The sequence below is a fragment of the Rhinopithecus roxellana genome, chromosome 2, assembly GCF_007565055.1.
Source record: "Rhinopithecus roxellana isolate Shanxi Qingling chromosome 2, ASM756505v1, whole genome shotgun sequence".
NCBI classification, from domain to species: Eukaryota; Metazoa; Chordata; class Mammalia; order Primates; family Cercopithecidae; genus Rhinopithecus; species Rhinopithecus roxellana.
Window position 1 is genome coordinate 191,530,144 of NC_044550.1, and position 25,015 is coordinate 191,555,158.

Genomic DNA, 25,015 nt, shown 5'->3' on the forward strand with positions numbered 1-25,015 from the left:
TGATAAGGTCTCTGGTTCACCTCATCCTTAACAGCACTGGGTAATATATTTTTCCCCCTAACCTTATGGGAGAAAAAACTCATTTTCATTTTGACATCCATTATTTTTCTTTCTCTTTTTTTGAAGATACAATTCACGTATCATGAAATTCACCATTTTAAAGTGTGCAATTCAATGGTTTTCAGTATGTTCACAAAGTTGTGTAATAACCATCACCACTATCTAATTCCGGAACTCTTTTATAGGTCCCAAAGGAAATCCCATACTCATTAGTAGTCACTCCCCATTTTCCTCTCCTTCAGCCCTGGCACCCACTAAGCTGCTTTCTGTTTCTATGGATTTGCCTATCCTAGGCATCTCATATAAATGGAATTATACAACACGTGGCCTTTTCTGTCTTTTTCCACTGAGCATAATGTTTTCAAGCTTTATCCATGATGTAGCATGTATCAGTAATTCATTTCTGTTTATTGCCAAATAACATTTCGTCGTATGGATATATCACATTTGATTTATCCATTCATCATTTGATGGACATTTGGCTTGTTTCCACATTTTGGTTATTATGAATAAAGCTGCTATGAACATGTATGTACATATTTTCATGTGAATATCTGCTTCCAATTCTCTAGGCTACATACCTAGGAGTGGAATCACTGGGTTGTCTGGTGACTGTTTAATTTTAGAGTAACTGTCAGATTGTTTTTATATTGACTACATCATTTTACCTTCCCACTAGCAATGTTTGAGGGTTCCACTTTTACTACATCTTCAACACTTGTTATTCTTTGTTGTTATTTCTTAATTATAGCTATCCTGGTGGGTGTAAAGTAGTATCTCATTGTTGTTTTGATTTATATTTCTCTAATGTCTAATGATGTTGAGCCCCTTGTCATGTGCTTGTTGGCTATTTGTATATTTTCTTTGGAGAAGTATCTGTTCAAATATTTTCCCATTTGAAAATTAGATTATTTGTTTGAATTGTAGGGAATGCAAATTATTTTACTGCTTGTAGTTGCTCCCCAGCTTTCTGGATGCCACTGTTAAAAAATATAATGACTTAGATTTTATCCCCATGCTCCTGGAATCCTCAGGTTTCTGTGACACAGAGTTCAACTAAGAGTTCAATCATTCTAGGGACTACTCAGCACCACTGTAGCACCTACAGAGATCATCTGGAGGGAGTGATTTTGTCTCAACAGATCTATTTTCAGTGAAGATGAAATGAATCCATTTTGGAGACAGACGTTAGAGAACTGATGGGGTTCAGGACATGCTGCCCCAAAATAATGGTACCTTGGCACTTGAGAAAAGAGCAAAAGCAAGAGGGTTACTTTCACTTTCCCCAGATCTTCTCTTCTGAGGCAGGCCATAAGACCTTCATTCCAGAGGTGCTTTCCCTATACCTGGAGGAAAGGGACATCCTTATCTCTGAAGACACAGGGACAGGGAGAAGAATCTAGCAAATAGGCTTTGCTAAGTAAGTCCCCCAGTTTATTACCATTAGATCATAGACTTGTCTAATCATACTTCTCCATGGCTTCCACTTCTTTATCAATCCTAGCCTTAAAAATACACAGGTTTCCCTGTTAACTTCAGGTCTTCATTTCTGAAGGCTCTTGTTTTGTGTAAAACGTACATAAATAAGTTAGTGTGTTTTTCTCTTGTTAATGTGTCTTTTGTTACAGGGGCTTCACCCACAAACCTAGTAATGAAATGGGGAAAATATTTTTTTCCCTCCTCTATAGAACATATACCATCTGCAAGAAGAAAGAATAATATGCCTGGTTTTTGGCCCGGCGCGGTGGCTCAGGCTTGTAATCCCAACACTTTGGAAGGCTGAGGCGGGCAGATCACCTGAGGTCGGGAGTTCGAGACCAGTCTGACCAACATGGAGAAACCCCGTCTCTACTAAAAATACAAAAAATTAGCCCTGCGTGGTAGTGGCGCATGCCTGTAATCCCAGCTATTCGGGAGGCTGAAGTAGGAGAATCATTTGAACCCGGGAGGCGCCACTGCACTCCAGCCTGGGCAACACGGGCAAAACTCTGTCTAAAAAAAAAAAAAAAAAAAAAAAAAAAAAAAAAAAAAGGAAGAGTATGCCTGGATTTAAAGCTTCAAAGAATTTACTCACACTCCTATATTTAACATTCTAGAAATGCATCTGGAGTAGTTAAAGCCCTCTTGGAGACATAAGAACAAATGCACTTATGCATGGCCTTTTGAAACCTAATGTTTCTACAAGGAGGCATGTCCATACTTGCAACTCCTTCTAGAAGCTTCCCCAAATCTCCTGCCTCCCCACGCTGAGTTACCCCATGTCTGAAATGCCACAGCACTTAGTCTTACTCTTCTATGGCCTACTTTCTACTGCTATTTGTGTTACTCATGCTACCCATCTTATCTCCCTCACTGTGTGAGACGCTCCCATCAGATTTGGCATGTCCCACACACTCAACAATGTGTTGCACACGGTAGGTACTCAATACATGCAAATTTTCTGAACAGATATTTTGCTAATCATCTGTAGCACCTGCTATATCCTACTGAAAATCACCAAAATGCAATTAACTTCAATTTTACATTTGGGATTTACAGAAAATAACTCTCTCTCCAAGAAATGCATAACAATTTAGCTAGGGCAAATGCCAGCTCCGAGTGAAGACATTAATGCGCTTCAGTTGCGATAAGGATTTGAGTCCCATCCTCATCTTTCTGTGTCGTCTAATTCAAGTTAAGTCAGTAAAGGAAATCTTTTCCTCTTAGCAACCCAATCCGCTCCCCTTCTCTGGCCTCTTTCTCTCCTTTTGTTGGTAGACTACTTCAGCCTCTGTCCTTTAATTTTAAAGTTTATGCCCCACGTGTACCCTTCGTCTTTTGGTGATTTAGAGATTTTCAAAGCCTGCTCTGACACAGAATCTTCCTTGGATTCCAACTTCTCTACCTTGGGGTGGAAACGGCTTCTCCGTTTTGAAACGCTAGCGGGGGAAAAAATGGGGGAGAAAGTTGAGTTTAAACTTTTAAAAGTTGAGTCACGGCTGGTTGCGCAGCAAAAGCCCCGCAGTGTGGAGAAAGCCTAAACGTGGTTTGGGTGGCGCGGGGTTGGGCGGGGGTGACTTCTGGGGCACAAGGGGCGGTGGAGCCCCAGGACTGCCAAGGCCCTGCCGCGGCCTCCGACGCGCGCCCCTCTCCCCTCCCCCGCCCCCGACTGAGGCCCGGCTCCCTCCGGGACTGATGTCGCGCGCGCTTGCGTGTTGTGGCTGAACCGCCGGACTCAGAGGCAGGCCCCAAAAACCCCTAGCGAGTAGGGGGCGGCGCACAGGAGGGAGGAGAGCCGGGGGTGCGGGAGGCTGGTGGGTGTCGGCGGTGGAGATGTAGAAGATGTGACGCCGCGGCCCTGCCGGTGCCAGATTAGCGGACGCGGTGACCGCGGTTGCAACGGGATCCCGGGCGCTGCAGTTTGGCAGGCGGCTCTCCCCAGGCGGCGTCCGCGGAGACACCCATCCCTGAACCCCAGGTCCCGGGCCGCCGGCTCGCGGCGCACCAGGGGCCGGCGGACAGAAGAGCGGCCGAACGGCTCGAGGCTGGGGGACCGCGGGCGCGGCCGCGCGCTGCCAGGCGGGAGGCTGGGGGGCCGGGGCCGGGGCCGTGCCCCGGAGCGGGTCGGAGGCCGGGGCCGGGGCCGGGGCCGGGGAGCGGCGGCTCCCCGCGCGGCTCCAGCGGCTCCAGCGGCTCGGGGTCCCCGGCAGGGCCCTGGAGGGACCATGGCAGCCGGGAGCATCACCACGCTGCCCGCCTTGCCCGAGGATGGCGGCAGCGGCGCCTTCCCGCCCGGCCACTTCAAGGACCCCAAGCGGCTGTACTGCAAAAACGGGGGCTTCTTCCTGCGCATTCACCCAGACGGCCGAGTTGACGGGGTCCGGGAGAAGAGCGACCCTCACAGTGAGTGCCAGCCCGCTCTCCCCGCCCCATTTCAATTTCTTGGGTTCTCGCCCGCTCTCTCCCCTCCAGCCTGCGCGCTCTTCCCGGATCTTCACTGCTACCCTAGCGGTCCGTGTGGTTTTTGGCCGCGCGGCCCTCGGCGGTTTCGGGTTCACCACCCACCCCCTCCTCCCTGGGCTGTGGCGGAGGCCCGGGCGTCCCCCGGGCTTTGGGGTGTGCCAGTTTGCCCTGTAAACCAGTACCCCCGGCCCGGAGCCGCGGCGCGCCGGGGCCTCGCGGACTGGCTGCCTTCCCGCAGACAACCTGTCGCGTCGGGGATGCCCGCGGCCCCGCGGTGCAACTCTGGCAACTTCTGTCTGCTGCATGCTGTCCTAGGGACAAAGATAGGATGGACCGCAGCAGAACGAAACAGTCTTTATTGGAAAAACACCTTTCCTGAGTCCTGCCCTTAAATTCCGACTCGGGACGACCCGAAGCATATGGTACACTACTCTCACCCACTCTGTTTTATATTCTTACGAATTGACGAAAGCTGAAAGAGCAAAAACAAAAACCAACCAGCTAAGCAGCAAAAAATCCAGATGTTGATAATAAAGTGCGACAGATTTGTTTCAGTAGTGAAAAGAAGTGCAAACACTTTAATCTTCCACCTGCATTGACTAGCTTTGAGACCTTGAGCCGGTTTCCTCATCCCTCACGTGGGGCTAATACATTACTACCTTGCAGCAGGTTTGAGGATGAAATGAGAATTGCAGTTTTGCTTTCTGTAAGAAACAATGTTTGTGGTTCTAGAAAGAACACTGGCCTAAATCAGGGGTTCTTGGACTTTAGGGGATTCCCTAAGTCTGGAGTGGGGTCTGAAGATTTGCATTTCTAACATGTTCCCCCGGGGATGCTGATCACATCACACTTTGAGAGCCACTGGTCTAGAGGAAAGAGAAAGAAAGCGGCATAAGATGAGCCGATTTACAACACTGATGGAATTTGAAGTGAGAGAAAGAGGATTAGAATATATTTTAACTTGTCCTCCTGTAAGTGTATGTAAACATCTGTTTTAAAAGCTGTGTGTTATGGCGTTCCTTCCTTTATGGGTTCCAGGTGGAGGATCTGATTCTCTCATTGCCTGAGAAAAGACCCACAGGGGTCCCAGCGCCACTCCCCTGTAGTTCTGCCTTTGTCTTGGGATGCTAATGGAATGTCATGAGGGGAAGTGGATGGGGTGGGGTGGAAGAGGGGAAAATTCTACAACCAAACATGAATTGGCAGAAGAATGGGAAATACATTTTTATATGAACCGAGTCTTTATTGCTTCCAAAATAGCAACCAGCAAAAGAGGCAAGTCTTTAATTTTTTTCAGGCTTGCTGTAATTTAAAAATTTTATCAATCACTTAATCCCGTAAAACTGAAAGGATTCTTGTAACCTATTACATGGGTTAGTGCTATTTCTCTATTCTGGTAACTTGAGTATCTATTTCACAAAATTATCTTTGTGATTGAAATTTGTTCTGCAGTTGTCTGCTAGGCCGTCTCAGCTGACAAGGGCAAGGTGCTGTGTGTCCCAGTTGGTTTCGTTCTTTTCTAGTATCACAAACTATTTATTAAAAAACATGTATTATGACCAGAGGACAGAAGAATTTCCCTCTAAATTAAGTTAATATTTGAGGCTTCCCCTAATACTCTTTTTTTCAGACTCTTTTAGTCGCTGAATCATTTTTTCTTTGAAGATTTTGATACCTGATTCGCCTTAGAATAAAACTATATAGAGGCTAGCCTTTAAACTATATAGAATAAAACTATATAATGGACATAACTTTGAATTGCATACCACATTACCACCACTGTAAAAACAGCTGTTAACTTTTTCTTCCTAACCGTGAGTTGGGTTTTCATTTTTGTAATCTTACTTTAACTCTGTGGTTCTCAAATGGGGATGATTTTGCCTTCCAGGGGACATTTGACAATGCCTGGAGACATTTTTGGTTGCCTTAACCTGGAAGGGTGCTACAGACATCTAGCAGGTAAAGGCCAGGGATGCTGCTAAACATCCTACAATGCACATTATAATAACCCCAACAAAAACATTTTTGACCCTAAATGTCACTGGTGCTCAGGTTGAGAACTCTGCTAACTTTATAACTAGCTAAAGATAAGATGTTAAAAGGGAAAAGTAGAATAACTCATCCAGACTTGTGGAGACTACTATTTTTAAAAAAAATTTTTTATTTCCATAGGGTTTTAGGGAACAGGTGGCAATTGGTTACATTTAGTGGTGATTTGTGAAATTTTGGTGCACCCATCATCCAAGCAGTATACACTGCACCCAATCTGTAGTCCTATCCCTCCCCAACTTCCCACCCTTTCTTCCCAAGTCTCCAAAGAGACTACTCATTTTTTAAAAAAGGATACCTGTACTAGGCAATAGACTGACAAGAATACAAATCTAAAAATGACAAATTTCATCCATTTCTATGTAGCCCAACCTGGACATAAATTTAAGTACAGTATATTATTTTCTCACATATTGAATGTTTACTGATAGTTGACTAAACCAGGAGGAGACCCCCCCCCCACCAAAAACAAATAAAACCAACCAGAAAACATGGAGAAGAGTTAATAGTAGCCACAGTTTCCTACTACATTATGGCTCAGATTTCTAGACCTGTTTGAAAAGTTGAAAAATCCGTGGTCTCATTCCTCAGACTATTTTGTCCAATTGACCTGAACATCTATCACTGGAATTTTTTTTTCCTTTGTCATGACACTTTCTGCCCACATGTTTTCTAAACTGCAGGTAACTTTTGAAAGGCCAAGTTCAACCATTTTAACATTTAGTATGGATTAAATAGTGCAGTTTCTTCCCCAAAAGCTGGCCAGAAGGACTGGAGTTTGGGGAAGGATGCTTTGAAGACTCTGATATAAATGATGGGGCCCTGGAGAGGTGCAGGGGAAGAGGAGGCAGAGTGGGGAGCTGTGAGTTAGGAAAGAGAAGAGAACGTTCTAAAAGAAGAGGTAGGAGAAGATGACACAACACAAATGCTTCCAATTTTCAGTGTTGCTGAAGGTCAGCTGTGCTTCACACCTGGGCATTCTCCTGAATTTTCACTCAAGAGGGCCCATTTTCTGGCGTCTTTTCTCGTAGTCCTGGAATAATCTTCATTTGACATGAGAGTCTTGATAAAAACAAGATGTTAAAAGTGGTTACAGAGTTTCTCCTTCTCCAGCATGTGCGCTGCACTCCCGCCTTCCTTTTGGCATCCTTAACTTTTGGCAGGCCTCTTTCAATGCGGTGGGAATGGGTAATATTAAGTATATACTTTAAAGTAGCAAGCCGTGTAAAAACATTCAGAAGAGAGAACATTTTATCCCAAGCAGCACGTACGACATGTGATAGAATACAGTAAGTGAAATGGATGCTGCTTATGTACACTTAGTATTCAATTTATTCCAGGTGCTCTTATTTAGAAAAGAAAAAAAAAATGAGGGTAATTAGAAGTACTGGATTTACCATTGGGCTTCTCCCAGGAGGTGACTGCCTGTCTGCCACACTTCTTTGCTTCTAGGCTCCAGAGGACGCTGAGACTTGGAAAGGCAGAGGGACCTGCCCACTCCAGTGTGGATCAGGGGTGGCTTGTAGGTGGGCCTGACCCCTGGGCTCTTTGCTACTGCATGTGTTCCATGCAACCCCAGGCATAAAAACATGGACTTGTGAAATCAAAGGGAGGCTTCAGACCTTATGGTTTACGCATCTTTTTTTGTAGAAGAGGATACTGAAGCTCAGAAAAGTCACCAGTTACTGAAGTTCAATTGTGGGTTTCCTCTTTTGTTATCCTGAATGAGCTTCTTACCACCTGGCCCCTTGTCTTCTCTTCCTGCCATCCCTCAGCCTCAGTGCGCTCTTCCATTCCACCGTAGTGTGCCCTGCTGGACCCCACTTTGGTTAGGCTTGCTCCATTTCAGGGTAGTGAGCTACTACCCCTTTGAGGAATTCTTACTAGTTTACGCGTGCCTCAGATTGATTTCCTGGGGTTTTGGATAAAGCCACCTTTCCATATCTTCACTACTGCCTTTGGGGTAAATGGAACCATTGATTTAATAATACACGTATTCTCTCCCCCCACGTCTCTTTGACAATATCTGGCAAGTGGATAGCAATAATTTTACGTAATGAACTTGATATTTACTGTAATAAATATTGTGTGCAGTAAACAAATGAAGTCAGAATCTAATAGCTCATTTAATCTTGGAAATCATGTAATCAGTACAGCAATGGAAGGACAATTCATGAGTCATAGATATTACCACACCTTAGGAGCCTTTTAAGATGAGTTTGATGCCAAGTGACTTCAGCCTAGAAAAGGCAATATCCCCTCATGACGTGCCCTGAGGGGTTTCATTTGTTTATAAAATGACCATTATGTAATTAGACTTTGACAGTGGTGTAACAATTAGGTTCTAAGTATTCTCATTTTGATTTATGATGCCATTTTACGTGGAAGGACATGATTTTAAAGTTTAATTAGAAAATAAAATGTTACAGATGTAATGAACAAAACAAGAACCGTTCTTTAAATATTGTAAGCATAAAATTGACTGTCTTCATCTACACACTGATTCTGAGAACTCATCATCAGTGATGTTGAAAAGACAATTTAAGGTCTCACATTATTGGAACTACTATTTTAAAACCACGAGATGCCTGTACAAGATGGTAATTACACATGTGCTGTAGTCTTTGCTTGTTTTTCCAATTCTAGTGTTTGTTGATTTTTCAAATACCCTGCTTGGGCCCCTTTGTCCTGTAGCACAAGTCTGTAAGAAGTCTGGCATGGGATAAAAGTCTATGACCATGAAATGGAGCAAGGCAAATATGTATCTTTGGGTATCTTTGGGCATAAATCTTTTTCTTTTTCTTTCTTTCTTTCTTTTTTTTTTTTTTTTTTTTTTTTTTGAGACAGAGTCTCATTCTGTCACCCAGGCTGCAGTGCAGTGGCGCAATCTCAGCTCACTACAACTTCTGCTTCCTGGGTTCAAGCAATTCTTCTGCTTCAACTGAGATTACAGGCACCCAACACTGCACCCAGCTAATTTTTGCATTTTTAATAGAGAAGGAGTTTCACCATGTTTGCCAGGCTGGTCTCGAACTCCTGACCTCAGATGATCCGCCCCCCTCGGCCTCCCAAAGTGCTGTGATTACAGGCGTGAGCCACCGTGCCCAGCCTGGGGCACAAATCTTAACCTCATCAGGATATTCTGTCCGAACAAATGTATTTTGTTCTGATTTATTTTTGAGCTTGTCCTTTTCTGTGCTCTAAAATTAGGATCTGGTCTAGTACTTAATTTGTATATTGTCAGTGCTCAATAAATAGTTAATGCTTGATTGTTTGCATAATAATTTGGAATAATGATTATCAGTGTGGAGTTTTAGCTGGATCATTAGAAAATGCACTTGTGGCACTGTGATTTTTAAGTGTTTCCTTGTTGTATCCACTGTTGGGTCAGCTCTTGCTTTCTCGTTTCTCCCTTTAATAATGACAGCCAACGAGGCCTTCTAAGCTAGGTTATGTATAGCCACAGGAATTTAGGAGAGGAAGAAAAGAAAAGTGGTAACTTCCAGGGGAACTCACCCTTTGAGCCATAGACTGTGGTTCTTAGAAGCCAGACCAGTCTCATTCTAAACCCCTTCAGAATAATTTTAATTTGAAGAAATTGGAAGGGCCTGGATGCAACAGACAGCCAATATTCAGTGTTTAATTTATGTCTCATACAGCTGTCTTCTGTCACTCTTCCTGTACAAAGTGACTTTTGACTTGACTGGTGTATCCTTAATACTCATTTACAGAAATCTGTAATGGATGTGTGTGTGTATGTGTGTGTGTGTGTATGTGCGTGTGTATTTGCATTTTTAAAGAGCTATTGACTTCCGCAATTTAACCTCTAAGATGAATTATCCAATAGAATTCTGAAATGAAAAGTTCACAGATTTTCAAGGTATCTTGGAGATTTAAAAATTGAAGAGAAGCTATGTGAATATTAAGTGTATGTTCCAGATATAATTGAACAATTGAAAGGAATGATCCTGGTTTAATTTATAATTAAGCTATACATTAATTTATAATGAAAACTTTTAATTAAATGATAACACAAATTAGCCAAGAAAAAAGTATTTTTTAAAAAGAAATTTGTACACAATAGTAATGATCTGGCTGCATTCTGTGAACAGATTATTCTCTATTCATAATTTAGGCACTTTGAGAAGATCTGGCACCTTAAGGTAGGAACCATGACTTCTTTATATAAATAAACATCATAAAAAGCTCAGTACCTTTTACTCAGAGAGTGCTCACTAAATGTCAGCTGATGAGGAAAACATTCTCTTTGGAACATGCTGTGAAATAACTACTCATGAGCCATATGCTGTGTAAAGCTTGGTTAAAGTTTACAGTTCTCTTGCTGTCATGACATGTATGTTTAGATAGTTGGTCAATCTTTAAATGAAGATAATTATATATAGCAAAGTTATATTTGGGAAACATTTGGGAATCTTGGAGACTGGCTATTAGTTTTTCTTAGAATAATCTAGAGAAAGATGAATCATTTTTCAGGAAAAATTGTTTAGAACTTTTATTGGGAATTCTGATTTCCTTAAAAGCATTTAAGATTTTTATCATGTACTTTTGTTGTAGGAAAATCCTAGTTCTTGTCACACGCCCAGGGAAAGATCAGGAAAGATTAGGCTCGCAGACACTTTGGAGGGTGAGGGGTTATGGAATTTTTTGGTCAGAAAGGAAAAAGGAAAAACAACACGGCAAAGCGATAGGGGTTCATATTAACAGCCCCCCATCTCAAAGATTGATTCCCAGGTTACCACCCCGAACAGGAGAGGCCAGTCTCCCCCTCTGCAAAGGGCATGAACTTCCGTGGCTGCACCGCATTCTCCCAGTGTGCAGGCCAGTCGGAAGTTCTCCCGGGACCCCTTTATACTTGGCTGTCCTGACTATGCAATATAAAACTTTCTCAGGTATGCTGTGCTTGTTTTCCATTCTTATTTTCTTTTGTGAATAATATCCTGGAATCAGTACTTTCTTCTACTTCAGCTCCTTTTCTTTTTTTGAACTCTTTTAAATTCTGGATTCTGCCCTCAGTATTCCACTTAAATCATTCCTATGAGAACACCAGTAGTCTTCCAATTCAATCATGTGGCCTTTTCCAATTTTTCATGCTACTCTGACATGTGGCAGTATTGTCTGCCTCTGACTTCTTGATAATTCCTTGCCTTCTATTACATCACATCAACCTGGTTCTCCTTTTGAAACTGGCTTTGCAAAAATTATATCTGAGAAAATTATGACACTGCCAGAGATCTGATCTAGCCCACTCCCCTCCTCTTGCCTTTAGCTTCTAAGCTGCCTTAATCATTTCTGGGCTTAGGCCCAGATGACTTTGGGAAATAGTTTAAAGGATAATAGGCCTTCCCCAAAACTCAACCCTCTTTATAAAGCTAATGAAAGGCCCTCAGGCTTGCGGGGAGGACAGGAATCTGAGTTGTGCTAAGGTGTAGACATATTAATAGATTGCCAGCCATTACTGCAGATAACACCACTATTGTAGTTGGCCTTTTGAGATATCTTTTCAGGTTTTTTGTATGTCTGACACCCATGGCTTCAGCTGGACCTGCTAAACCACTCCTGTGGCCCCACCCGGGAATGGTTCCACTCAAGAGGACAGCTTTGACCCCCTATGATTTCATCTTCAGCCCAGTGAATTATCAGTAAGCACCCACTGCATAGCAATCCTCACCCTTTCCCCCAAACTGCTGTTGAAAAACTCCTATCCTATGAGCTGTGGATGAGATTGGTTTGAGTACCAACTCCATCTCCTACATGACTTTGCCAGCTTTGTGTTTATTAAACTCTTTCTTTACTGCAATGCTGTGGTCTTTCTTTGTGCAGCGGGCTGGAAGAACTCCTCAGGCGGTTATACTTTCCCCCATCCAACTATCTTTTCTTCTAGTTTCTTCTGTTGTTTTTTTTTTTTTTTTTCCCGCATTTGTATTCCCCAAGGTTCTGTTTTTAGCCTTCTACTCTTCTTTCTGTGTACTTGTATTCCTTCAGCAGATCATGTATTCTCTCTGTCTCTGTCTTGATTCCCGATCTCAATTTCCCACTGCTTGGAGGACACACACACTGCCATAGCTTCAACTTAACATACATAAAACAGAACTTACCACCATTTTCTCAAACTAGCACCCTTTCCTCCTAAATTTCTGCTTATAGTGGATTATTCTTCTTGTCTCCAAAGCTAGACACCATGGAATTGTCTTTGATGCCTTTCTCTACTTCTTCCTATATATGTCTCTCTAAAATGTTACCCAGCCAAGTGATTTCCTTGCCCTGCCTCTTGATTTAATGACCTCTACTCTCCTGCAATTTTAAGCACTAACCAGACCTACCTGGCTTTCCTTCTTAAACATGACCTACCTGCTCAATCGTATTTCCTGCTGTTCACCATCCGTACTCTCCTGATGCTGCAATGCTTTATGCTTTAATTATATGGTCTCTTTAATGTGTCGTAATGATTACTGTCACAATGATTGGCCTTCTTCATGTGACTCTTGTTTTTGAAAAATCCTTCTTTTTCTTATCAATTTCTTTCAACCCCTTCCATCTGCACCTTTCTCTGGAAATATCCTTTAAGATCCAGCCCAACAGACTTCTTTGTGAAACTTTCCTCTACCTTCCCAGGGAGAATTAATGGTTTTTACTGTTTTCCCATATACTTGGTACATAATCTGAACACAGAACTTCATGCTTTCTGTAATAGTTAGTGGTTTATGTGTCTGGCTCCTGCACTGGGACTGTGAACTCTTTGTAGGCAAGCACTGGATCCCATTTGCTGCATCCATCCTCACAGACAGTGGCCACTCAAAGAATGTTTGTTAAATTGAAGATGTACCCAATAAATTAGCCAAGTCTCTTAACTTCCTTTCTGACCTTTCCTTCCCGTCTCCTGTCTTCCTTGTCATCTTAGTCTTTAACCAGGCAGTTTTCCTTAAGCCGAAATGTCCTGTCTATCCTCGTACCTTATCACAGTTCCGGTCATGCCTTGTGCCTTATTTCTTTCACATCATCCTGTATCCATCTTTCCTTTTCTGTGTGCTATCTAAAAATTCTCTCTAATAGCTTGTTGTATTTTAATTTCAAGTCCCCCAGTTTTACTGGAAATTCCTAGCTGGCAAGAAATTTTTGTTTAAAAAAAATCCGGACCACATTACCCAGTAGTTCTTTACTCTTTTCTATTCTGAGGGTCTGAGGCTGAATTTACTCATCCCAGGGTCCTTTTGGCTTCATTGCTGAATGAGTGACCAGTCTGAGTCCCATGGAAAGGTTCACTCTGTATTTGTTGAATGGGCAACAACTTCAAATAAGTATAAATACTATAGTATGAGGCATATAAAATAAGTTGAATGCAGCAACACTGTACTTCTTTTCTGCAAACACCTTCAACATTATTCAAGGGAAGCAATAAAGGTAAAGGATAGTCGTTTGTTGGATCACTTTTTATTTTGGAAACTTTTCAGCTGTTAAGCAATATATTAATATTTCTAGCCAACATTAATGCTCAGTTCCAGAACTGGTTATAGTACTCTAATTAAGGAATGCAGACCTGGGACTTCATACCTGATTCAGACACTTCAATGCCTACGTCAGTGTGTCTCTCTCCTACTCAAGGCTAAAACCAGTGAATCATTGTAAAAGTTGGGATTGGGGACCGTCTGGTACCATTGTTAATATTTTGGGCTGTGATGAAATGGCACGGATAGTTTCATCTGAAAATTTATTCAGATTTATGAGCCAGTATTCATCACAACAATCTGAAAACCTCTTTAAGAGGGTAGAAATTGTATGACAAAGTGAGTCACAGTCTTTGTGATGTGATGTCTGCAAGGGTGGGTGGGAGAAATTACTGAATGAACAGTCTCATTCTACTCCTTTCTAAGCTGAATCATTTTGTAAATAGAAAACAATTCATAGGTTTTTAGGTGGCCATTACATAAATAGGAAATAGAAGAGATTAAAACGGTCAAATAATGCTTCCATTTTAAAAATTACTTTTGAAACATATCAATTTGATAAACACTTTGTTTTTGAATTAGAAATGCAAATAATCTTTCTACTGCCTGATATATATCTTTTAATCCAATACTTGCTGCATGTCTTCTTTATGTATTCTTACTTTTTCTATTAATTATGTTACTTTTCTTGCCTAGATTTTTTTTTTATCCTACCAAGTGTCATTTGACCTTTCTTCTTATAACTATTTCTAGTGTTGGCTCATTTGGAGATGGGGTGTGTGTGTTTGTGTGTTGGGCAGAGGTGTCATTTACTCACTGGCTGGATGACTACTTGAATTGGATGGGGACTCAAGAGAAAAAGGTCCCTTTGATTTTGGAAATTCTGATTCTGGGATGGTATTATCTTGCGTTTTGCATTGTGGGTCCTTTTCTGTTACTTTTCATCTAAGCTTTTCTCCGAGTCATATTTTACCTTTAAATGTAAGGCTTATTAACCTTATTTCCTTATCGTCTTTGGGGTAAGGCATTTATTTAAAAAAAGCTAAGTGAAAAGAGAAATATTCTATTTTGGATGTGTTTCTAAGTGTTAGTTCTCCTTACATATTTATATATATCTACATTACTCCAGACTCAGTAATGGGAGTACAATTCAAGTGAGATTGGGAATATGATTGTGTTAACTGTTTTAGTCGAGTGTACCAATGTATAAAGAAGACATAGACAGAAGGTGATGGATTGAAAAATAATGAATTACAGAGACACCCTCAGCTGTTAAAGGGTGAGAAAAGTGAGGCGTAGATTATTTTTTGAAGGGTGATGTGAGAGCCCTGAAGTATTCGTGGGATCTGTCCAGCTCTGTCCAGACAACTAGGGAGACTGCCATGGTGACGAGGCAGAGTCCCTCTGCTCTGTGGTAGAGGAAGGGTCAGGTGTTTGGCCTTTACCACTGTACGATATTCCTAGGACCTTGATATTTACCGAGTACTTATTGAATGAATGAGTGAGTGAAATTTTTGAGAACATGCTCTATGCCAGCTTTACAAATAATATCTGTTTAGTCTTAAATACAAACCTATGAAGCAGGTATCATTATCTTCCTTTTACAAATAAGAAAATAGTTTTTTTCCCTATTGGCTTTTCAAAACATGGTCTCTTTGTTCATAACAACTGGTGATTGTGCATTTGTAGACTTCTTAGTGTTTAGAATACAAGTTCATGGCCAGAATTCCGCATGGACAAAATAGCAGAAATTTGAACAGAAGTAATGATTTAAGCAAATAATTTAAACTCTTTTAGAGGCTTTGCCATGTCCAGCAAAGTTGAAGTCTATGCCATCTATTCCTCTGCCTCTTTGTCTATTCCACTCTGCTTTGTTTAGGAAAGACTTCTGTCATGATTTAATATGAGACAATTCTTTAGTATTTAAGGGCTTCTTAAGATTTTTGAGTGGCATATACAAAAATAGAGTAGGATGTAATTAAAAATGAATACTATATAGCCATGCACTGCATCATGATGTTTCAGTTAATTGCAGACCTCATGTATGATGGTGGTCCCATATGATTATAATACTGTATTTTGACTGTACCTTTTCTTTTTTTGTTTTGTTTTGTTTTGTTTTTGTTTTTGTTTTTGTTTTTTTTTGAGATGGAGTCTCGCTCTATCACCCAGGCTGGAGTGCAGTGGCTGGATCTCAGCTCACTGCAAGGTCCGCCTCCCGGGTTTATGCCATTCTCCTGCCTCAGCCTCCTGAGTAGCTGGGACTACAGGCACTTGTCACCTCGCCTGGCTAGTTTTTTGTATTTTTTTTTCTTAGTAGAGATGGGGTTTCACCATGTTAGCCAGGAGGGTCTCGATCTCCTGACCTTGTGATCCGCCCATCTCGGCCTCCCAAAGTGCTGGGATTACAGGCTTGAGCCACCGCGCCCGGCCAACTGTACCTTTTCTATGTTTGGGTAACAAATACTTAGCACCATGTTACAGTTGTGTACAGTATTCAGTACAGTAATGTGCTGTACAGGTTTGCAGCCTGGGAGCAATAAGCTATACCATCATCTAGGATTGTGTAAGTATACTCTATGATGTTCACACAATGATGAAATTACCTAAGAATGCATTTCTCAGAATGTATCCCCATAGTTAAGTGATACATGATCATGTAACACAGTGGTATTTGTGTACTTAAGCATATCTAAACATTGAAAAGGTACAGTAAAAATATGACATTATAGTCTTATGGGACCACTGTCATAAAGATAACTAAAAGGATGTTTTCAAAGTATAGTTAGGCTCTTTCAAAAAAAATCAAAGGTATTCTTTCAGTATTTAAGGACATGTGGTGTAAGATTTTATTTTATTTTATTTTATTTTATTTTATTTTATTTTTTTTTTTTTTGAGGCGGAGTCTCGCTCTGTCGCCCAGGCTGGAGTGCAGTGGCCGGATCTCAGCTCACTGCAAGCTCCGCCTCCCGGGTTTACGCCATTCTCCTGCCTCAGCCTCCCGAGTAGCTGGGACTACAGGCGCCCGCCACCTCGCCCGGCTAGATTTTTTTGTATTTTTAGTAGAGACGGGGTTTCACCGTGTTCGCCAGGATGGTCTCGATCTCCTGACCTCGTGATCCGCCTGTCTCGGCCTCCCAAAGTGCTGGGATTACAGGCTTGAGCCACCGCGCCCGGCCTGGTGTAAGATTTTAAAACAACAACAACAACAAAAGCAGATGGGCTTGGGTCTATCTTATTTAATTTTCTTCATTGAGTGAGATTGTCCATTAATCAATAATCTTCTGAGTGTCTACTATGTGAGGGAATAAACACCAAGATAGATAGATATCAAGAAAGCACATTGCAAGACACATCCAGAAAAGTGTCTAAAAATTAAACTCCTCTTTCCTTTTTTGACTGTCCTGTATTTTCAAATGGTATCATCATCTTCCTTGCCAACCAGGCCCAGGTCTTGCAGTGAATTTCTACTATGTCATTTTCCCCACTCCTCACTTCTCTTCTCAGGCTCTGTCCGTTTCAGTTCTGCAGTGCATTCATACTTGTGCCAGTCTCTGCAATCTTGCTGCAGCTCGTCTAGTTCTAACCCTGACTACTGCAACTGCTGTCTAACTGATCTCATCTGTATTAGTTTGCTAAGGCTGCTATAACAAACATACCACAGTCTGGGTGGCTCGAGCAATAGAAATTTATCTTCTTAAAGTTCTGGAGGCTGGAAGTCCAAGATCAGGTGTTGGCAGGTTTAGTTTCTTCTGAGGCCCCTTTCCTTGGCTTGTCTATGGCCACTCTGTAGCTGCCTCTTCACAAGATCTTTCAGCTGTGCTTGTGTCTCTGTTGTCTCTTTGTATGTCCAGGTTTCCTCTTCTTATAAAGACCTCAGTCAGATTGGATGGGGGCTCACCCTAAAGGCTTCATTTTAACGTAATCACATCTTTAGAGGCCCCATCTGCAAACAGGACCACATGCAGAGATACTGGGATTAGAGCTTCAGCATGAGTTTGGGGAACACAATTCAGCCCATAGTAGCCCATAATAAAGGATGTTATTCTTTGCCAGAGTGACTTAATTACTCTGTCTAGTTGTTCAGCAGTTGGATATGGTTTTTTCCTGAAGAGGATCTCTGATCATGTTACTCCTCAGAAAAACATTTTAGGCTCTCCTGGGCCCTTGCTTCCAAAATGCAAAAGGAAAAAAGGAATAATAGTCATGCTGGAAAAGGCCATAGCCACGCACAGCCTATTTGTGGCAGGACTGTGCCCGGTGCATGACCAAGGACAAGGCTATTAAGAAGTTTCTCATTTGAAACATAGTAGAGGCTGCAGCTATCAGGTACATTTCCAAAGCAAGTGTCTTCGACACCTCTGTGCTTCTCAAGTTGTATGTGATGCTACATTACTGTGTGAGTTGTGCCACTCACATCAAGGTAGTCAGGAATAGAGCTTGTGAAGCCCGCACAAACCAAATACCCTGATCCCGATTTAGAGCTGTGGGTGCTGACGCATGACTTCCACTAAAGCCCAGGTAAGGAGCTGAGTCCTTAAGGTCTGGAGAAAAAATAAGGTCTGGAAAAAAATAAAATGAAAATTGTATTTAAAAAAAGAGAAAAACATCATGGACTTGAAAGAGTTCAATCCCCGGGTACGCACATTGCCCCCAGAGCTTACAGATGTCGCAAGTCTATAAAAATCAGAAAACATAGGAAAGTTACCAACAGATGTGTGATTGTCATGGATATAAAAAGGTGGGATACAGGTGTTTTCTGGAAACTCTAGGTAAGTAGTAAGCTTGATGCAGATCTCTGAAAAAAACACCAAGAGGCTTGAGAATACTGAAGAAGAAGATAACAGAGTAAGTAGTAACTAGGGGGCTACAATGGGAGAGTAGTAATATATACATAGCCCTCGTGTGTTGATTTCCGTGGAATATTCGACTGAGTTTCTCATAGCAACCTTCTGTAAAACATGTGTATTTTCTTCAAGAGAGTCTAGAGTTTTTCATGTTTAGTGTTCTTAGGCCAGGGTCTAACAGCCTGTTTTATAAATACTCTTTATTGGCACATAGCCACCCTCATTTGTTTAAACATCGTCTGTGGCCACTTTCACACTACAATGGGAGATACCCCTGAAGATGTAAAATATTTACTCTCTGGCCTTTTACCCCAGAAAATGTGCTGACCCCTGGCTTAGGCCTTATTTTTCATGAGGAGTGGAGACTCCTTAGTCATGGCATTTCTACTATTCCACACTATTACATTTAATACTGATTTCCTGACACTTGATGTCAGAAACTATAATATTATCTATGGCTTTTCGGATATTCCTCCAACCTTTGGACAGGAATTGTTATTTCCAGGCTGATCTCTTATTTAAAAATGTATTTATTAATGATTTAATATCACTTTTAATAAACTGGAATTATATTTTTCCTCTAAAAGAAAAAAAGGTGATACAGATGTATTATCATAATCTAAAACTATTTTAATAGATAGCTGATCCTGTTTTGCAATTACTAGTAAAAAAGTACTACATGCTTTAGATAATTATTCTAAACCAAAGTCATGGTTTTTGCTAGACCCTCCACCCAACTTTTTAACAGCAAAGTAACTAATTCCCGTGTAGCAGAAAAATTCACGTAGTTATTTCCAGATATATTTTGCAATTCAACTAATTTTTCTTGGAAGATACTGCAGGAAGTTACATTATTCAAAGTTAGATATTCTCAGTTTTAATGAAATTTAAAAAAAATTAACAGTTTGGATACTTGGTTACACCTACTTTGAATATTTTCCTCACTTAAATTATTTTTGACTATGCTTAATGATGTAGAACTGTAGAGCTTTTATGTTAAAGAATTCTGGAGAATATTGGCTCTGCCCATGGGTATCACTCCAGAAGTGGGTGAATGTTCCTGTTGGATTCCTCTCTTTTTCTAGAAGGAGCCTAATGCCCATGATGGCTAACAGTTAATGCACACAGTTCTGCTTGCTAGGTAGGACAGACAGCAGAACCTTTTTAAAGACCTGCTGGGGGAAATACTATTTATGGAAGCCTGCCTCAACGATGCATGGAGTGCATCTTTCGTCCAGATTGAGAGTTTTAACCTGGGGGTTCATGGATTTGCTTTAGGTTTCCTGTAAAAATAGATGCAAAATGCTAGGTATCAGGTTGTTTTTCTGAGGAGAGGGTGCATAGCATTTTGTCAGATTCTCAAAAGGTTATCTGTGGTCCAAAATGTTAGGGACAGTATCACTAGAAACACTAAAATATGTCTTTTAATTAATCTGATATCAGGGAGAGAACCAATTTGAACCACATGACAGTGAAAATGCATTTACTGAACTGTGTGTTGGGGTGAACCTTTAGTTTATGGTGAGTGATTTCGTGAGAAACATCTCTGTGAACCCTGTCTCTGTGTTAATTACAAGAAATGTTGAAGGCTGCCGTTGATCTCATTACATAGTGTCCACTCTGAGGTTCCTTAGGAGAAATTTCTCTTTGGTAACTATGTCGGGTCTAGTTATGCTTTTCCTTAGTAGCCAGCTTATTTTTATCTTATGGTCTCCGTGAAATTTCTTATTTCTGCTGGCTACTAGAAAGCCAAATATATGGCCTGCTTCTAGGAAGTATGACAGTCTTACTCCTGGCTTCACCAGTTTAAAACCCTTCATTTGTATTTGGCTTATTTAAAAGCCATTTTTAAAGTTTTTTGTTTTGGTATGTTGTCAATATCTTTGTAACTCACCTTAAATATTACTTGGGATCAAACACATTATACCTCAATAAAAATAATATATTGATTAATTTGTTACTTTTAACCACAAAGCACCACTATATTATACAGAGCATTGGGTGCTGGAGATTAAAAAGTCAAGGCCCCTGTCCCTTAAAATGTGTTTTATTTGGCATGACAAGAAAGAGATATAAATCAATAAGGGCAATAAAATGTTTTGCCTGCTTTGCTTGTGGTGTTTCCCATGGGACAGTGAGATCATAGCAAGGATAGCAGTAAATTCTAATGGGGAAGTCATAAAAGGCTTCAAACAGGAGTGACCACTGAACAGAATGTTTGGAATCAAGTAGGTGTTTGCCAGGCAGACAGGGTGGGGAAGGGCAGGAAGGCCAAGGAGGCAGGGCCAGGTTTGGCATGTTTTGGGAACCAAAAGAAGTTTGGAATGGCAAGAAGTAAGGCGTGCTAGCTAGGCAGGGACTGGATTTTGATGGGCCTTGCAAGCCATACTGAACAACTGGTCTTTATCCAGGAAGCGGTGGGGAGTCAATGGAGGGTTTTAATCAGAGAATAAGAGGATTAAATTTGGGCTTTGATGAGATCACTCTGGCGGGTGTGTGTAATAGATTGGAGGGTGTGAAGGTGGCAGCAGGGAGTACAGTTAGGAAATGATTTCAGTTATCCAATTGAGAAATGTAAATCTCCCTCAGACCATTTCCCTGAACATGGTAAGTGATGTATGGGCATTATCTTCAAAGAAGATATTGTGGGTTTGGTTCCAGACCACCACAATAAAGTGAATATCACAATAAAGCAAGTCACATAAACTTTTTGGTTTCCTAATACATATGAAAGCTATGTTTATACTGTGCTGTAATCAGTTAAGTGTACAGTAGCATTATATATATTAAAAAACCAATGTACAAACTTAGTGAAAAAATACTGTATTTTAAAAAAATGCTAACGATCATCTGAACCTTTAGTGAGTAGTAATTGTTTTGCTAGTGTAGGATCTTGCCTCAGTGTGGGTGGCTGCTGACTGATGAGAGTGGTGGTTGTTGAAGGTTGGGGTTGTTGTGGCAATTTCTTAAAATAAGACAACAGTGAAATTTGTGGCATCAGTTGACTTATCCTATCATGAAAGATTTCTCTGTAGCATGAGATGCTATTTGATAGCATTTTACCTACAGTAGAACTTTTTCAAAATTAGAGTCAAACTCTTCAAATCCTCCTGCTGCTTTATTAACTAAGTTTATGTAATATTCTAAATCCTTTGTGGCCATTTCAGTAGTACACATGGCATCTTCACCAGCAGTAGATTCCATCTCAAGAAATCACTTTCTTTGTTCTTCCCTAAGAAGCAACTCCTCTTCTGTTTAAATTCTATCATCAGATTGTAGCAAGTTAGTTACATCTTCAGGCTTCACTTCTAATTCTAGTTCTCTTCCCATTTTCATCCTATCTGCAGTTACTTCTTCCACTGAAGTCTTGAACTCCCTCAAAGTCATCATGAGGATTGGAATCAACTTCTTCCAAGCTCTTAGTAGTGTTAATATTTTGACTTCCTCCCATGAATCACAAATATTCTTGATGGCATCTAGAACTGTCAGTTATTCCAGAAGGTTTTCTTTTTTTTCTCTCTCTCTCTCTCTTTCTTTACTTTTTTTTGACAGGGACTTACTCTGTCACCCAGGCTGGAGTACGGTGGTACAGTCATGGCTCCCTGCAGCCTTGATCTCCTGAGCTCAAGTGTTCCTCCCACCTCAGCCTCCTGAATAGCTGAGACTACAGGTATGCACCACCACACCCAACTATTTTAAAAATTTTGTATAGAGACACGGTCTCACTATGTTACCCAGTCTGGCCTTGAAATCCTGGGCTCAAGCCATCTTTCTACCTTGGCATCCAATATTTTGGAATTATGGGCATAAGTTACCATGCCCAGCCTCCAGAAGGTTTTCAATTTACTTTACCCAGATCCATTGGAGGAATTACTAACTATGGCATCTATATCCTTACAAAATGTATTTCTTAAATATTAAGACTTGGGAGTAGAAATTCCTTCTTGAGCCATGGGCTGCAGAATGGATGTTGTGTTAGCAGGCATGAACATGTTAATCTTGTACACCTCCGTCAGAGCTCTTGAGTGACTAGGTATGTTGCTAATGAACAATATTCTTTTGAAAGGGATCTTTATTTTGATCAGTAGTCTCAAAAGTGGGTTTAAAATATTCAGTAAACCATGATGTAAACAGATGTGCTGTCATCCAGGCTTTGTTATTCCATTGATAGAGCACAGGCAGAGTAGATTTAGCATAATTCTTAAGGCCCTAGATTTTCAGAATGCTAAATGAGCATTGGCTTCCCTTTAAAGTTACCAGCTGCTTTGGCCTCTAATGATAGAGTCAGCCTGTCCTTTGAGCTTTGAAGACACACATTGACTTCTCTTCACTAGCTATGAAAATCCTAGGTGGCATCTTCTTCCAAGAAAAGACTGTTTTGTCCACACTGAAAATCTGTTGTTAGTGTAGCTACCTTAATCAGTGATCTTAGCTAGATCTTCCAGATAACTTGCTGTAGCTTCTACATCAGCAGTTGCTGCTTTACCTTGCATGTTTATGTTATAGGGATGACTTGTTTTGTTAAACCTCATGAACCAAGCTCTACTAGCCTCCAACTTTTCTTCTGCAGCTTCCTTGCCTCTCTCAGCCTTCATAGAACTGAAGAGAGTTAGGGCCTTGTTCTGCATTAGGCTTTGGCATAAGGGAATGTTGTGGCTGTTTTGATCTTCTATTCGGACCACTCAAACTTTCTCCATATCAGCAATAAGGCTGTTTTGTTTTCTTATCATTCTTGTGTTCACTGGAGTAGAACTTTTCATTTTCTTCAAGAATTCTTCTTTTGCTTTCCCAACTTGGCTGTTTGTGGCAAGAGGCCTAGCTTTTGACCTATCTTGGCTTTCAACATGCCTTCTCCATTAGGCTTAATCATTTCTAGATTTTGATTTAAAGTGAAAGACAATGAGACTTTTCCTTTCACTTGAACACTGAGAGGCCATTGTAGTTTACTAATTGGCCTAATTTTAATATTGTTGTATCTTAGGGAACAGGGAGGCCCTAAGAGAGGGAGAGAGACAGGGGAACACTGGTCAGTGGAGCAGTCAGAACACACATGTTTATTAAGTTTGCTGTCTTATATGGGTGTAGTTTGTGGTCCCTCAAAACAATTACAATGGTAACATCAAAGATTACTGATCACAGATCACCATAATACATGTAATAATAATGGAAAAGTTTGAAATATTGTGACAATTACCCAAATGTGAGACAGACATGAAATGAACACATACTATGTGAAAAAGGGCACTGATAGACTTGCTTGATGCAGGGTTTCCACAAAACTTTAATTTTTAAAAATCATAATATCTGTGAAGAGCAATAATGCAAATCACAATAAAACAAGTTATGCCTGTATATGCACTGGAATGGAAGGGTCTCCATTTTGTTAAGTGAAACAAGGAAATTAGTGAATAATGCTGAAAATATTACTCCATTTATGAAAATGCACACACACCAACACAAGATATATACTTGTGTAGTAAATAGGAAGACTGAGATCTGAAAAAGATGCATACCTAACTGCTAACAAGTGCTTGTAGCTTTAGAGAAAGGAGTGGAATTAGAAGAGACGAGATCAAGGGGAATGGTCACTTCTTTACCTATGTATTTGTCAATTTTTAAAAATAATGTATCCATGTATTATTTATGCAAGATTTTCTGAGAAGAATGAATGGGAAGTGAGGAAGTGGATGCAGATGTTGAATCCCTTCCTCTGAGGTGCATGAATGTGAAAGGAAGGAGAGAGATAGGATAGCAGCCAGAAGAAGTTCCTGTTGCAGGAGACACTTGCTGACTGGGGTCTTCTGCCGTCATTCACACAATGGATGCACGAGTGGGCTGTGGAGCACTCCTGGGAGGCGGGCATGGTAAGGCCTGTGCCCGCCTGTTACAAGGAGCGCACTCCTCACTCATTCATCTGCCCCCTGGCTTATTTCTTTTCAAGTCCCACACAGAGAAGCAAGGCCTTGATCCTTATATGCACAACTGCTTTACTTTCCTTTGGGAAATAATGCTTAATTAGTATTTGAAAGCAGTACATTATCTCGAATTCCCCATCCATTCTAAGGCAAAGCACACACAAAAAATCTAAAATCAAATATACTCTCCATAATGTATTTACTTTTCTAAGGTGAGAGAATTATAACCATGTTCTTTGGGAATGTCCTGTTACACTCATGGACCAATGACTTGGGAGAGACAGGAAAGGCCTGGATCAGAACACAGAGGACTAGATTAAGCTTAATGGAGGCGAGGAGTCTGTGGGGTGGGAGGAGAGTGCTGCAGGTGTGTCTTGGACTAACCCTGTGGACTGAGTTTGGTCTATGAGCAGCAGTATTCACTGGAAGTGAACCTGACTTTGGAGTCTCATGCAGAGGATGACCTTGCCATGTGGAATAGGCTGCCTGGGGCTGAGACTGATGATCTGATGACCTAGCAACTCGATTTTTAGGAGGCCTGTTTCAGTCTGGGTTCTCCAGAGAAATCGAATGAATAGGAGATCATTCTATCTATCTATCTATCTATCTATCTATCTATCTATCTATCTACCTACCTACCTAGAGGGATTTATTTTAAGGAATTGGCTCATGTGATTCCATGAGGCTGGCAAGTCCAAGTCCAGGCCAGCAGTCTGGAGACCCGAGGCAAAGCTATATG

General features: G+C 41.1%; 1 protein-coding gene across 1 annotated transcript in view; it reads left to right on the top strand.

The window, feature by feature from the left end:
- The first annotated feature begins 3,283 nt into the window (after positions 1–3,283).
- The window catches only part of FGF2 (fibroblast growth factor 2), a 73,102-nt gene continuing 51,370 nt past the window's right edge, over positions 3,284–25,015 (top strand). The window contains exon 1 of the mRNA XM_030925404.1: positions 3,284–3,942. Coding sequence (XP_030781264.1) covers positions 3,765–3,942 — 178 coding nt within the window. The 5' untranslated portion in view covers positions 3,284–3,764. The remainder of the gene's footprint in view (positions 3,943–25,015) is intronic.